General features: G+C 41.1%; 1 protein-coding gene and 1 pseudogene across 1 annotated transcript; one reads left to right on the forward strand and one right to left on the reverse strand.

The window, feature by feature from the left end:
- The first annotated feature begins 2,002 nt into the window (after positions 1 to 2,002).
- LOC146470399 (uncharacterized) lies at positions 2,003 to 12,781 on the forward strand (annotated as a pseudogene).
- A 1,680-nt stretch (positions 12,782 to 14,461) lies between these two features.
- LOC146470400 (uncharacterized) lies at positions 14,462 to 14,968 on the reverse strand. The gene has a single exon (XM_085121900.1). It carries the CDS (start codon positions 14,966 to 14,968, stop codon positions 14,462 to 14,464), a length of 507 nt encoding a protein of 168 aa, XP_084978026.1.
- Positions 14,969 to 15,956: the final 988 nt, after the last annotated feature.

A 15,956-nucleotide genomic window follows, 5' to 3' on the forward strand; every position in this document is an offset into this window, starting at 1 on the left:
GGCCTTCATAAAGGCAGAAACATCAAATCGACTGTTCTTGGTATGTGGCATAAGCATACAAGCTAACCTAGAGTAATGTACAAGGTACTATAACTTGTTGGGCCCAGGCATTTTGATATAAGCAAAAATTCAGCAAAACAAAATGATACGATTCTTACCAACGTCTCAAAGATGCAAGATTTGGCTTTAAAATACTTCTGTTTGAAAAACTGTCAGATTCTTTCCAAGCCAAAAACTGAACTTTATAATGTCGAGCAACTTGACGCCATTAGACCAAGATGATCAATGCATGTTTGCGCTCTCAAAGGACGGGCTTTGGTGGCATGTTTGGTATAAAACGAAAGCTCAGACAACAAACTTCAAGGATCTTTGATGAATGAAAAACCAAACATTTCCCAGAAGGCAGCAGAACCCTGTATTTATAACATACCTAATGTTGGATCTAACACCCGATTGTTAAAATGGCCTCAATTAGTATTCCCCCAGGCCTGTTTTTGCGCGGGAAGTTAGGTTAATAATTGGCATTTTGCAAGTGACACTTTGCTGAAATGACATTTTCTGTTCATTATACCTTGAACTTTCAACGAGACGCGCTTCGCGTAGTCATCCGCAGTTACTGCAGTCTGCTACCAATTTCCGCTAGAAGTTTCGTCTAAATGCGCCACAACAATGTAAGTGTGCTGTATTTTCCATAGGCTTTATCGGTTTGTTTACCTTATAGTTGGTACATTTTGTAGTTGACTTTGTTTGTATGTTTCAGTTTAAACCTTCTTCGCCTCGTCAGTGACACTGTTAAGCTACAATGTTCAGCCCTCCCGCGCAGCCGACAAAGTGAAAAGAGTTTAGAATAAATTGCGTGAAAAGAAGTGTTTGCCTCTGGCGGTTACACCTAAGTAATCCCTAGTCTCCTCTCGAAAACTCGGATTTCGCACGCCATTTTTAAAACATTACAATGCAGCTTTTTGCAATCTGTGGGCCCGGTATGTTTTAAGCTTCTATGGTTATGTTTGCTGACCAATATTACCATCAGGTTAAGGCATATCCCAGATTCCCCTACAGCATTAGAAAGCTTACTTTTTACTGAAAATTTTGATACCAAACATGGCGGTGTTTGCTCTAAGCTTTGGGTTTTTGGCTCAAGAATACAACACAATGTTTGCGGATAAACACCGACATGAAGCTCGCGTGACATTCGATATCTTTGCTTCTCGTGGAACCTATTTGTGTGATTCTGAATCTTTTTTAAAAGCAATTTGCAGGGCAAAGAAATCAACCCACTTAGTAAAAATGGAACAAACGACAGTTCATACCGAGCTTATTCTTAAGCGATCCTGGCACACGAGTTCCCTTACATGGTGGTGTTTGCTCTAAGCTTTGGGTTTTTGGCTCACGAATACAACACAATGTTTGCGGATAAACACCGACATGAAGCTCGCGTGACATTCGAAATCTATGCTTCTCGTGGAACTTATCTGTGTGATTCTGAATCTTTTTTAAAAGCAATTTACAGGGCAAAGAAATCAACCCACTTAGTAAAAATGGAACAAATGACAGTTCATACCGGGCTTATTCTTAAGCGATCCCAGCACACGAGTTCCCTTATTTATGTTGCCAGTTACGATGCATCAAATTCTGGTTTTGAGGCTTTCAAGCTTCTCGCATACAGTGTTGTAAGAACCAAGCTTGGAAAATAAACAAAGGAAAAAACAGAGCCATGAGAATTTGTTTGTGAAACGTATTTTATCAGAAAGACCTAGTAAGCTTCCAGAAATTCAAAAGGCATCGCGGCACTTGTTCAAGGTAAGCAAGAATTCAGTATATTTCACTTTGTTTTATTTTTTCCATACAAATCCATTAATTGTGGCGGCCATATTGCCAGTGATATACAAGCCTGCGCATAGAACGTCAGCATGAGGGAGGGAGGAGTTCTTTAACACAAGTATAGAAATAATGGACAATCACAATATCAGTTCCCTTTCATTCTTTATCTGGAAGTCACTGGATGGACTTGTCAGAAGTTACAGGAGAAAACGGTCTCGAGAGTGGCACAAGCGATTTTCAACAATTACATACTGAAGAAGACAATGCTTCTAAAAATTGTTCCCCATGGCAGACAAAATTTAAAGGATCCACAAGCCAGTATGTTGGGTACGTCGACTCAGTTGAAGCAGCCATGACTGTAATGAAAGAGTATGAGCTGGAGACCACAACTAAGTTCTAATCCTTTAAATCAGACAGCAAGTTTGGAGCTGGAGGTAACTAATTTATTGTTACTATTCTATTTTTCATTAACACCGGTGAGGCTGTTTTACATTTTCCTATTGTTTATGACTTGTGTAAATAGGTCTTTGTTGACAAACACCAGCGAGCTACATTGAATCTTTCTTGTTTGTGTTTTCCGGCTTTTCACCAAGCAAGTGAACTAGGTTAAAAAGATATTAAATCATAACCTGCTCTCTTCCATTTTCATCTTTAAGCACTGTACATGTGATTTTTCTCGAAATATTAGTAACAGTACTCCCTTGGCTTTATTTTTATTTGAATGTACCAAAAGGACATGGCGTGGTCATATAAACATGATTTGGTGCTCTGCAGAGAAGTGTTGGCTATGGAGCCCTACCAACATCCGTATAGAAGCAAGAAAAGGGGTAACGCATGGAACCAGATAGCTATGAACCTGAATAGCCTTGATCATTCAAAAAGAGAAAGGCTAACCTTGTCAATTACCAAGCATAAAGCGAAAATGTGCCAAGAGGAAAATTCCTCTGGAATCGCTTGCAAAGAGACCGAACTAGACCAAGCTCTCGTAGAGATAAGTGACAAGAAGAAGTTGGTCAACGAAAAAAGCTCTGAGGCAAAGAAAAAAGAAAAGGAAGAAAAAGCAGCTGCAGAGGAACATAGACAAAAGCCAAAAAAAATATAACACTACAATCGTTTCAAAAGTGCATCACTCACCTTCTGCCACATAGAAGTTGCCTATCAGTCCATTTGGCAGGGCAAGAGACTGAAACTTAAGGCTATGCAACCTGTTGTTCTCCTGGTCTGGTCTGGTCTGGGCAGAAAATACCATCTATGAAACCACACCGGTTCTGTAAAGAGGCCCCCTTCACAGCAACAGCATCAATGTAGATCTGTAGATCATCAGGGCTTAGAACAGTGGGATTCCACTGAGAAATTCTATAACTATGTGTTAAGATGACAGAACACAAACTGGATAGAGCGCGCGCACGCATTGACTGATTTGAATTGTCCTAAGCATTTTTGAGTTTCATAAGTAAGTTACGCGAACTTTGTCACGTGAGCGCGATGTCTCGTAGAGTTTAGTGCCAACCCCGTTACTGTTTTGAGGGGGTTTTTTGGGCCGAATTTAGTCCCTTTTTTAAGAAGAGTTTTCCGCAACTGCTTGTGAACATTTTTCTGGCGACCATGACGGCAGAAAGGTATGAACTGGTGTTTGTTTTGAGGTTTCGTTTGTGAATTGAGTTTTGAGTAAGCTCGTAGCAATCTGTCGTGTTCTCACTTGATGACCTGTTTATGTTCACGGTTTTGGCCGCGCGGACGTATTGCATCTTGTCCTGCCTCAATCGCTTTTTGTACTTCTTTTCCGATGTTTCAAACTCTTAAAAAGCTTCGTTTTTTCCAGAATCGTCTCCCACTTTGACATAGAACGCGGGCAGTTCCTCTAAAATTCCTGTGCATTTTCTAGGGCTGCCCACAGCTGCTAAATTGCACTTTCGATGACGGTTACTTCGGGTTTCTTTACGCAAAGTCTTTCCAGTTCATGTTGTAGTTAGGTAACTTTCGTTTTTGCAGTATGTTTTCAACTTTTATCTGTATCAACAGAAGAGTCACTGCCCCCGAATACGAGGAGGCCAAACAGGTTTTAAAAACGAAGTATGGTGGTGCACGACAGCTACATGGATCAACTAGAAGAGATGGAACCCTGCATAGTTTGCTGCTAAAGAAGTTGCCTGAACATCAGCTACAGAAGTACAGCCGCTGGTTAAACAAACACGCCAGAGAAAAATCAGTCGTAGCTGTTAGAGACTGGCTGAAAGACAAAGTCAGATTCCGAGTAGAAGCGGCGGAAATGGTGAATGGGATCAAATCGAAACCAGTCGAGTACGCAAGACCACCGAGAGCACCAAGGTACTAGGATCAGAGCAGGATACGAAATTTTCATACCGCTGCGATGGGAAATGATCCAAGGAACACGCGGCCTCCCTGTTCTCTCTGTAGCAGTTTCGATCACAGTGTGTGGTTTTGTAAGCAGTTCTATGACAAAGGGGTAGATGACCGTTGGCAGATCGCTAAAGAAAGAAAGCTGTCTTTTCGTTGCCTAGCCAACGATCATAGAGGGAAAGACTGTACAAAGGCCTGCATATGTGGAATCAATGGTTGCTCTTGAAATCATCACCGCCTTCTCATAGGAAGAAAAGTGTTGGCAGAAACCAGACCGATGACTATGTTGCTCTATGTTGACGATGGGAGACGCCCAGTAGTTCCAAGGGAGGAGGTGCCCGCAGTGACCCTGACCCTGACCAGCTGTAATGCCGAAAAGCTCACAGAGTCTTAAGCGTTACTAACTGTCCCCATATGGATGAAGGCTAATGGAAGAAAAGTAAAGATAAACGCTATTCTAGACGACGCATCAAACAAAACTTTCCTGAACAAAGAAGTTCCTGCAGGTACTGGGACTGCAAGAACCTTTTCAGAAAGTTCAAGTTCGTGTTATCAACGATACAGTGGAAACCTTTCAGTCCACGCCGTTAAAGATTGAAGTAGAAAGTGTCGATGGGAGGTTTTCAAAAGAAATCAGCGTAAAAACGTGCCCGAAGAAAGTCACAGGCAATTACAGAGTCATGAACTGGACCGAACATCAGAACAAATGGCCTCACCTGACCCAGTGCAGTTTTGCCAAGCCAGCAAACAATGGACTTGACGATCTTTTAATTGGATTTGATAACGCTGAACTCCGCTATTCCCATGTTGATCTTTGAGGGAGAGATGGTGGACCTATCGCCCGTCTCAGATCACTTGGGTGGAGCTGCGTTGGTGCTCCTGACAACAATGAAACTGCAAGAACACAATCTCATGTTATCCGTGCCTTGTTCACAAGGGAACCTGGACTGTGGAGCCAGGGAAAAGAATCTTGTTGCGACGACGATGCCAGCCTAAAGAGATTCTGGGAAATCAAGAAGTCTGGCACGATGACAGACTAATATTCACCGAAGAAGAGAGACTAGCCTTAAATAAAGTGAAAGATTCTTTCAAGTATGAAAATGGAAGATATCCCGTAGCCGTTCCTTGGAAAGATGACAAACCCGAGCTCCCTGACACTAAGCTGATGGCACTGTCTTGCCTCCGAAGCACCGAAAGAAATTTGAAGAAAGACAACCGCGTCGCCGAAGAGTATAAAGCAACTATCCAGGCCTATGTCGAAAAGGGATATTTACGAAAGCTTCCTTCAGACGAGCAGCTGCCGAATAACGTATGGTATTTGCTTGATTGTGCCGCTAAATGCGATGGAATTTCCCTGAATGATATGATCCATGCAGGGCCAAAATTACAGAAAGATCTTTTCAACATCCTTGTTCGTTTCCGTCGAGACCCTGTTGGTATCGCTTGTGACGTAAAGGAAATGTATCTCCAGATCGAGATTGAGGAGAAGGACAGTTCCCACTTCCGACTCTTGTGGAAAGACCTTCACCCCAACCGAGAGCCTGACGTATTCGAGTTTAGCTATGTAGTCTTTGGAAAGAATGCCGCCCCTATGGAGTCGCAGTTTGTTGCGCAGGAGAAAAAAACCAAGACTGCTATCCCCTTGCCACTGAGACGGTCCTTAAGTCAACCTATATGGACGATTCTATTGACAGTGTTGAAAACGGCGACGAATGAGTGGAGCTGTACCGTCAGTTGAAAGCACTATGGGGAGTTGCCAACATGCAAGCCAGAAAGTGGATCTCTAATTCACTGAAAGTTATTGAAGCTATTCCAACTCCGTGTGGAGTCAAGACTGTCGTAAGACCAATTAACAAACTGATTCCTCTTGGAATTAATTGCTAATCAGTTATTTAGAAACACACTAGGACTACCTCCCAGTGTGGGGAGGGGGAATGTTAAGAAGACAGAACACAAACTGGTGTGCGTGAGGGATAGAGCGCGCGCACGCATAGACTGATTTGAATTGTCCTAAGCATTTTTGAATTTCGTAAGTTACGCGTCCTTTGTCGCGTGAGCGCGATGTTGGGAGTTGAGACGTTTTTTTGGGGATTTTTTCGTAGACTTTAGTGCCAACCACGTTACCGTTTTGAGGGTTTTTTTTTTTGGCCGATTATCGTCCCTTTTTTTAAGAAGAGTTTTCCGCAACTGCTTGCAAACACTATGTGTATCATAAACAAAGTCAAGCACATTGTTGCAAATCATGCTGAGTACTGGGACAGGCGAACCAAATCTCAGTATATCACTGTACCTACAAGGGTAGGCTAGCCTTCTAAGCAGGATACAGAGACCTTCCATGCCACTTACAACACTTTGTTGATAGCATATGAAGCTGTCCAGTATTTGGAGTGCTCCAGCAAGAATTGGTAGGTCCCTTCTCTTAACTTTTAACTCGGCCAATCATTCATTTTCATACGAAAAGTCTGTGTTTTTCCTGCGAAAACTCTTCATAAAGTAAGAGTACCTCTTTATCATCTATTGTACCCTCATTATGGCTGAGAAGCAAGAGCCCTTGTAACTTGTGAAAAGACTTTTGCACTCTTAATTCGAATTTTCCCTTTGTTTACATGGGACATCTGTCATCCACAGAGAATGCACGCTTAAGTCTAGAATTTTCCCACCATGAACAACGTTCTCAACCCAGTCCTCTCACGGCGCAGTTCGTGTTTGTCATCTCTTTCGTTGTCGATGCCTAAGGTCCCTAATGTCACCTGTGGTTGAATTTCTGTTCAAGCGCTCGGTATCCTTCAAGAACCCTGTATCAAATTGTCTGTGGTATTAACAGACACATCAGGAATGTAAGTGGTGAGGATGGAGTAAACATGTTAGTGAGGAGTGACCGAACATAAGTCAAAGGAAATGTTTTGCATGCTACCTTTAACAATTGTAGTACTGACTTTTTTTTAAACTCAAATTAATTACAAATCGTTTAGAAGTTTGATTTGTTCTGAGCAAATAAACTCTTTGTTTCTTTCCTCTCAATTGAAAGTTCTGGTTTTCTGTATCATATACAAAATACTAATAGATCTATTAGTATTCTGTATCATATACAGAATACTAATAGCTTAATTAGTGTTCTGTACCAGTTATACAGAATACTTATAGATCTATTAGTATTCTGTATCAATTAGACAGAATACTAATTGAGCTATTACTATTCTGTAGCAATTCATTATCAATTCATAAACCCCCGTTTCTCCCTGCTAGCTTTTCAAACCCCACCCAAGCTTTCAGACAGCTGAGATTGGTATCAGGTTAACAGTGGTATCCATGTGAACTAAATTCGACTTTTGGATTGGTTTACACCCTCATAAGTTAGTAATGAATTTTGTAAGATATATCAGAAGCTAAATGCTTTGGACGTCTAACAGATGAAGTTTGTGATGCATTACAACTTCACGCCGATTTAAGTGTGTCATTCAGAAATGGGAAAAACCGCTGGATTTTGTAGCTTGAAGGCTCGTTTTTAGTCCTTTGGGCATTCACTTCGGGAACTACCGAAAGCGTGTTGAATAAGTTCGGTTTCATTCGTTTGGAAAAAGGTGAGATCTTTTGGATGAGGACCTGAAGTGACTTCAAAGGAATGGAAATTTAGCGCAATAAAGCGACCACGCGCGGCAGAGTTTATTATCGTATCCTTTTGTTCTTGACGTGTGAATGAACTGCATAGAATGACTTGGGACTTTACATGCATTTAGTTTTTTTCGCAAAACATTTCCAAGTTCGATATGTATTTATGAAAATAGAGCATTTTGAGAGCTTCAAAAAGAGATCTTGAACAAGGCTTTTTGGTCAATGTTGGCCGAAGTTCGATGTTTGTTTGTTGATTGTCAGTTCGAACTGCAAAGTTAATTTATGCGAAGCCGTCTTCTTCCGACGCGTGTGTGAATTCCCGAAGGTATTATTGCAGAGATTCTTGAATTTGAATAAAATTTAAGTTCATCCCGAAAATGTTGCTTTTTTATTTGTATTTTTTAACGAGAAGGTCGATTTGACGGCCGTAAAATGTGGTCTGAATGAGTTTCTGTGGTCGAGATTTCTCAACGTTGCGCCGTCTTACAGTTCCGCAGCCGACTGCTCCTTCTCGTTTAGATTTTGAATTATTGAAGTTATTCCCTACAGAGTAAAAAAGTTGTTAGATGAATTTCACTTTCTTCTTTAAATAAATCGAATGAAGCCTGGATTTTTTATATTACTGCGAACGCTGAGCATCCTGAGTTCTTGATATTAACAGCCGTGTTTACGTTTGATATTCAAGATCGTTCCGATAAGCACGTGCTTGATTATAAGCATAGAATAAACTATAAAAGTTGAGAAATTATCGGATTATCAAAGAAAAGTTGCAGTCCGACAGCTTTGAAAAGTTTTTTGCGAATGAAACTGAGCTATTGTTCGTTCTCAGATGATAAACAAAAGGAAATTGTCACACATTTCCTCAAAGGGCCTTCCGATTTCTATAGTTGTCTTACATTCCCGAGTGACATCCGACGTGAACAGCGATGAATCGGCAATGAGTCTAAACAATAGCATGAATATATGAATACTAAACGACCCACGAAACGTGGGTACACACTTAAATCGACGTGAAGTTGTCACGGTGTCTAACAAGAAGCAGCTTATAACATTTGTGAAATTTGTCTATGCTGAACTGAAAAAGAGAAGATGGCATTCCTATCAGCAAGCAACCTTCTTGAGAATTCAAGCTCAACTATGTATTATGTAATAAAAGATGCTATTGTTGTGCAAGTAGAGGATGCTGGGATTGACAAAAGGAAGCTTACAAGTTTTTCCACGGATGGAGCTTCAGTTATGACAGGGAAAAGAAATGTTGTTGCTGCAAGATTGCGAGCTGATACCAAAGAGTCAATAAACATACACTGCATCTCCCATCGCTTGGCATTGGCATGTGGTGATACCAATGACAGGATTTCCTACATCAAGGAAGTGGAGAAAGTTCTCCTCCAGTTGTGGAGTTTCTTTGAAAACTCAGCTAAGAAAAACGCAGCTTACGCAAATTAGCAACAGAGGCAAAAAAAAAGGTAAGAAAGTGATTCCAGAAGGTATGCAGAAGTAGATGGTTATCACCAGAAAAAGCAATAGAAGGAGCTTAGGAGGATTATGAGGCATTGCTACAAACACTCCGAGTTTTCAAAGAACGTGGAGATGCGACTGCCACTGGTCTCCTACAGCAAACAAGCAACTTGAAATTTCTTGGCACCATATACTTGCTGCAAGAAGTACTCCGTATACTTGGCCACTTGAGCAAAACTTTCCAAGAAGGAGAAGTCTGTCTGAAATTCATTGCTCCAGCGATAGACTACACAGCTGATCGTCTTGATGAAGTTTGTCATCAGCGTAAGCACTTGGCAAGATTAAAGGAAGACTTGACTGAGAATGGTAAACTTCAAGCCTAACACCCCACATGGAGAAGCAGCTTAAGAGTTTAACCTCACAAAGCAGTTAATAACTTAGTTTTTTTCATCAATAGTGACGCTTTGCCTTTAACCAGTTAAGTATTGAGATCTACTAGGTCATCAAGCAGAATGCTATTACTTACATTCCTAAGCGAAGTAGAACTGTTACTTATCAACCCTCATTTTTCATACGCTCATGCAGCACATGGAATGTTCTGCAGGCTGAACTTCGCACAAGCCACACCTCTCTAGCCTCATTTAAAAGTTTACTACTTTAATTCTCGGTTTTCAGCTGACGTCATTAGATTATGCAAATTAGGTTTCCGCCATGTTGGTGCCCATGTGCGGTGTGAAATTGTATGCAAATCTATGCCATTTCTAAGCGCTCACGTCAAAGTCTTCGAGTAATTCATCTCTCTAATGGATATTTCCCAAGAAAGCGACCCAAAACCACAAGATGAGATACCAGTGCTTTCATCCTACGCAAAAAATCTCGAAAGCGACGTCCGAGTGCGCTATTTAAAGAAAATTTCTGTGGTTGGCGTAGATCCAGCGGCCATACCGAGCGAGCAGTTCAGCTCAGAATGTTTGCCTCCTATAGAGGTCTCGGACTTGGTATCCTATTTAGTTTTGGAGACGAGTTACTACACAAATAAGCCATTTAAGGCCTTCAAAAGTTTGGAGGCATACAACCAAATGGTTTCTGGTTTTGTTGCGTCAGTTCAAGGGAAAGAAATCACGGGCAAGATTGTTGTTGTGCCCAAGGTGAGACATTCACAGCGAAAGAACCATCCTCTTGTGAACATTTGGATGATTGTAGAAAAGGACGGCACCATTATCTCCGCGCATTGCTTAGGCTGCAAGGCAGGACTGGCTGAATCCTGTTCTCATGTAGCAAGCGTGATGTTTTACGTCGAAGCTGTGACACGGATTCATGGAAAGCTCGCCTGTACACAAACGAAATGCATGTGGATTTTACCAACATATGTCAACGAAGTATCGTATGCAAAGGTAAGGGACATAAACTTTTCGTCAGCTAAAAAACTCAAAAGCGCGCTGGAACAGAAAATCGAGACATTACATCAAAATACTGGGGAAGGAAGCAAAACAGAAGAACGGTGCGATCAAACCAGTTTGCGTCCAATGCCATTCCATCATATGGAGAAATGCAGGAAGTCTATGCCAAACTTAACGCTTTCAAAATCAAAGCTGTAGCACTTAGCCTAATCGATCCCCATGCCAACCAATTTATTGATGGTAGCCGCACACTGCCAATTATTCCTGACTTGTTTGAAACGGAAAATCTTAAGCTGGACTACCCAGAATTAATCAAAATGTGTGTTGGAGTATCACTGGGTGTTCCTGAAGAACACATAAGCAAAGTAGAAATCAGCACACGTGCTCAAGCAAGTAGTTCTGGTTTTTATAGACATCGTGCTGGCAGAATTGGTACATCTCAGTGCTTTTCAGCCTTTCACACAAACCTTGCTCAGCCCTCCCAGTCTTTGATCGAGACAATTTGTTACCCAGGCCTCTATAAAGTCAACACCAAAGCTACGAGGTACGGCCAAAAGCAGGAAAGTGATGCCATAAAGGCATATGAAACATCCATGAGAGCATGTCATGTGAATTTAGAGGTCAAGAAGTGTGGGTCATTCATCAACAAAGAGCATTCATTTCTTCATGCAACCCCTGATTTTCTTGTGTCCTGTGACTGCTGTGGAAGTGTAGGTGGAGAAGTTTAATGTCCAATAGTCATTGTTGATGGCAACTTTGAGGACTATGTTAAACATAAAAATTCCTGCCTGGAAAAAGTTGATGGGAATTTACAGCTGAAAAAAAGTGACAGGTACTACTATCAAGTACAGCAGCAGCTTTTCTCAGTCCCAAATCTGCAATATGTTGACTTTGTTGTGTGTGCCATTGATAAGGCAAAAAACATTCATTCATTTGTGCAGCGTATATATCCAGATGTGCAGCACTGGAACTTTGTTTTGCCTAAACTAGAATTATTCTGGAGAATATGCATTCTCCCAGAGATTTTGAGACGGTGGTACACCCGAAGGGGCACAGTACCACATACACTACCAAGCAGGGATGCTTTTTGTTTTTGTCGCGCAGAAAGAGACGAGGACAGCATTTTATGTTGTAACAAGGACTGCCCTTATCAAAGGTTTCATCCGTCTTGTCTCTCTCTCACCTCTATCGCAATGCCAAAGACCTGGTACTGCCCTCACTGTTCCAGACCTCCTCAGTTCAAGAGGGAAAGGAATACCAGAAAATCCGCACAACCTACTTTTGTGTCAGATCATGCAGAGATGAAACGTGATAGTATTTGTATTTGCAAGGCAAAGCCTACCCCCACCGACAAGTTAGTTGAGTGCCATGGAAAAAGCTGCAAAAATGGAAAATACTTCCACCTTGCTTGTCTTGATTTGAAGCGAATGCCGAACAATCGCAGAACTACCTGGAAATGCCCTGCCTGCAAAAAGGTTGCCCCTGCCCAAGCTACAACCACCTCTACCACTTGTTCTTCTTTGTCAGATTCCTCCAGTAGTGAGGATGAAAGTGATGTCGTTATAACAAAAGTCACCCAGGGTGAAACTGATAAGACCAACGCATTGGCAAATCTAACAGACGACCATTTTGAATTAACTATTAACCCTACTGGATAGCTAGATTGTGATATCATCCAACGAGCTCATGTTTTATTACAGGCTGAGAATCCGGCAGTCGCAGGTTTTCAGCGACCAACACTTGGCCCTGTTAGAAATTTTGATGTTGTTAGTGGTGAATTTGTTCAAATTTTGCACACTGGGAATGATCATTGGGTGTGTGTGAGCTCAATTGGGTGTGTGCCTGGATATGTAAACCTTTTTGATAGCCTCTATCATGACTCAGTCATAATTCAAGAAGTAGAGGAACAAACAAATGATTTGATAGGGGGACGTTTGATTGCCCTTGACCCAAAGCCAGTGCAGCAACAAAGCAATGGGAGTGACTGTGGGGTTTTTGCAGTTGCATTTGCCACCTGTTTAGTGTTTGGAGTAGACCCCACATTTATGAACTTTGATGTGCAAGGTATGAGACCTCATTTAGCAACATGTCTAAGAAATGGCCGAATCAGCTTGTTTCCTTCATTTTAAAAACAGATGATAATTTACAACAGTAAATGGAACATGGAAAATCGTCCGACTGTAATTTTGTATTTTATCATTTTCAGGCATTTCAATTTTTGATTCTGTGGCTTTGATTTAAAGCAATTCAGACAAAGCCTTCACATAAAATATTAGGCAGCCATTGTGTGATTCCAGATAATATCCACACCTCCCACATGGAAGGTTTAATTTTTTTTTTTTTGAGCCCTCCTTCCCCCCCCCCCCCCTGGAATTTCCAATTAAGGTTCATACTTTTCCTTATAAATTTTGGCTGTTGAGACCCCCTTCCTCTTGGAATTTCCAACGACCTTCCACGGGGAGGGAATGAATATTTTCTGGAACCACACATTCCCACCACCCATGCACTGCATGTCAGTAAGTGTGGGACACCTGTATTTCTTTTGCTGAAGAACACAAAGTCATACCATTACAGATGTAACAATGTTTGCAAAAGCAGAATTCAAAGAAAATATTATACCTAAACGTAAAAGGGGAATGGACATTTAAAGGGCAGAGGCCATTACATTTTTTTACATGAGAAGTGAACACTGTTGTAAACTTAGAATATCCAGTAGCCGGAGCCATGATATAAATGAGCTTATTTATTACCTTTACAAATTCATACCAATCCTCTAATTAAGCCACCCCTCTTTAGAAAAAGAAAGTTATTAAGCCATTCCTCCCCTTTCAAAAAAGATCTCTTACAAATTTTCGCTACTTTGAGATTTGCGTATAATTTTTCTTTAATGTTCCCAACCCATGAAATAACACATGACAACGAATATGTGGGTAAAAGGGGTAGGGGATGAAGTACTTGAGTTTTCGATGCACATCCATCTTTAAGGATCATACAGGTCATGTGGCTTGGCAACGAGAGTGCTAAGCCTGACATGGGGTCCTCATCCCCAGGCCACTGGGAGGCTTTATTCCCATCTGTGGGGTCCTAATTCCCAGGCCCTGGCCTCACATGGGGTCTAATTCCCCAGGCCCGGAGAGGTACTTATCCTCTCGAAAAGACTGATCATCAACCAACTATGTACTCATTGTTACCATATTAACACAGCTATCCTGGGGTCTGAGTCTATCAAGATAGGTGGAGCACTTTATCCCCTCCCAAATTTTATAACATTTGTAACAAAGTCTCAATGGGAACAAAGACCCTCTAACAGGGTTAACATCACATAACACGTGAGCCAAAATAAATAATGGCACAAGTAATAATCATTTCTCATGACATTGATGGCACTATGTAGAAAGTCACAAGGTTGATTAATTACTTTGAATAAAATCTGTATTCTGTACTATAATTATGTTGCAAATATGCAGACAAGACAATGTTTGGACCAATGTTTGGAAAGGTTAAGAGAATTATGAAGTGTACAACGGGAATGTGATGCATGCTTGCTGTAATGTGATAAGCCTATAATGACACCGCATGTCATATGCACAAGGCTGGACTGACCTTTTGATGTAAACACAGAGGCCATTGCATTACAGATCTGTTTTCATAGAGACCTAAGCTGTTAACTATTGCAATTTCCCTTTCATGGTTGTCAAATTAACTTAAAATGATATTATCTAGCCCCTGAAATAAATTAAACACCCAGGTGGCTTAATCAGAAGACTTAACACTTTCACTCCCAGAGTCAATTATGGAGACCTGTAATTTTAAAGTTCTTCGTTTCGATTTCCCTCTTCTTCTGTCGAAGTACTTGGCTGACTAAAGTCGATCTGAGCAACAGGAATAGAAGGAAGGCTGCTTTCTAAGCGCTTTTGACGTTTCTCTGCCACTTCGCGTTCTCGTTGTTCGACCGCAAGTTTCTGTCGTTTCTTTGCCCTTTCAGCTCTCTCTAGGTTCGCTTCATGGTCTAATTGAGGACTATAATTTTTCTTGCCCAGTTGCAATGTGGGCACCCAATCAACGTTGTGCTTATCCCAGGAAAGAGCTGGCTTCCCAGAAACAAAATGCTTGCCACATACCCGTTTGCTTGTGAGCACGTTTTTCGAAACCGTGTCTCCGCGACTGATCGCTTTTACCCATTTTTCTCTCCGCTCTGTAGTCAGTTCTTCTTCAAATTCTCCTTTGTTGGTTGCCACTGAAGGTATTGGATAATATCCAATCCCTTTATCTCGGTCACTTCGACTTCCACAACCAAAAACAATGCAAAGCACCATTGCCACGCTTTCTTTCTCACTGTGATATATCTATTGAGCACGTTTTTTTTGGGCACCAACATGGCGGATAGCAACAGTTGTCAAGGCGGAGGTCACGTGGGTGAAAACCAAGAATATTACAATAAGGCTCTGAACCTGTACAATGTTGATGACATCAGAACCTGGAGAACAATCTGTCCCAGGTGCAACATAGCGAGGACTCTACTGTGCTCGCCGATGTGCTGTTTCTAGCAATTTGAACTTCTGTTTTTTTTTTCTCTTGATTTTTCTTGTTTATATATAAGTAGTGTAAGTTTTTAAGTTTGAAATAATTAACATGGGATCTGCTGTAATTGGCTATTAAGGTAATTGGCTGTAGTGGTCTCTCTGTCTAATAAATTTTTTCACGTATTCATGAATATAGATCCGTATCTGTATTTAAGTTAGGCAAAGCAAAAAAAATAAATTTAACAGATTTGAAGTCCAGAAACAGATCTCACTAAACTGAAGTCCTTAACAGAAGAATACTACAGAGCCAATGCACTGTTCTCACCATCTGCAGTAAATCCAACTAGTAGGACAATTGGGCATGTTTTGCCTGTGCACAATAAGCAAATTTATGACATCTACAAGCAGGTCCTTTAAACAGTCACGATAGAGGGGAGGGAAGCAAAGCATATTGTATTGCACAAGTTAAGGGTAAACACCACATAGCAGCAGAGGCGGAAAGAAATATTCAAGCATGAATTTGTCATGCAAATATGGTTACCAGAACCTTGTTTCTATACCCCAAGCAAAAGTGTTTACATACCCTCCTGGATTTTCAATGACTCTTGTTTCTGCTATTGTGGTTTACAGAAAGCAGATCCCACATGTACAAGCTGTTACTTTTGCAGTGATAACCTTTTTTCACTCATCCATGACAGTGACAAACAGGTAAAAATTTTATCTGGTTTAGCTAAGTAGCTGTCTAGAAAATGTCTGCAAAAGGGATGAAGCCCAAAAAATA

Source organism: Pavona decussata, unplaced genomic scaffold (assembly GCF_977016875.1).
Source record: "Pavona decussata unplaced genomic scaffold, jaPavDecu1.1 SCAFFOLD_114, whole genome shotgun sequence".
NCBI lineage: Eukaryota > Metazoa > Cnidaria > Anthozoa > Scleractinia > Agariciidae > Pavona > Pavona decussata.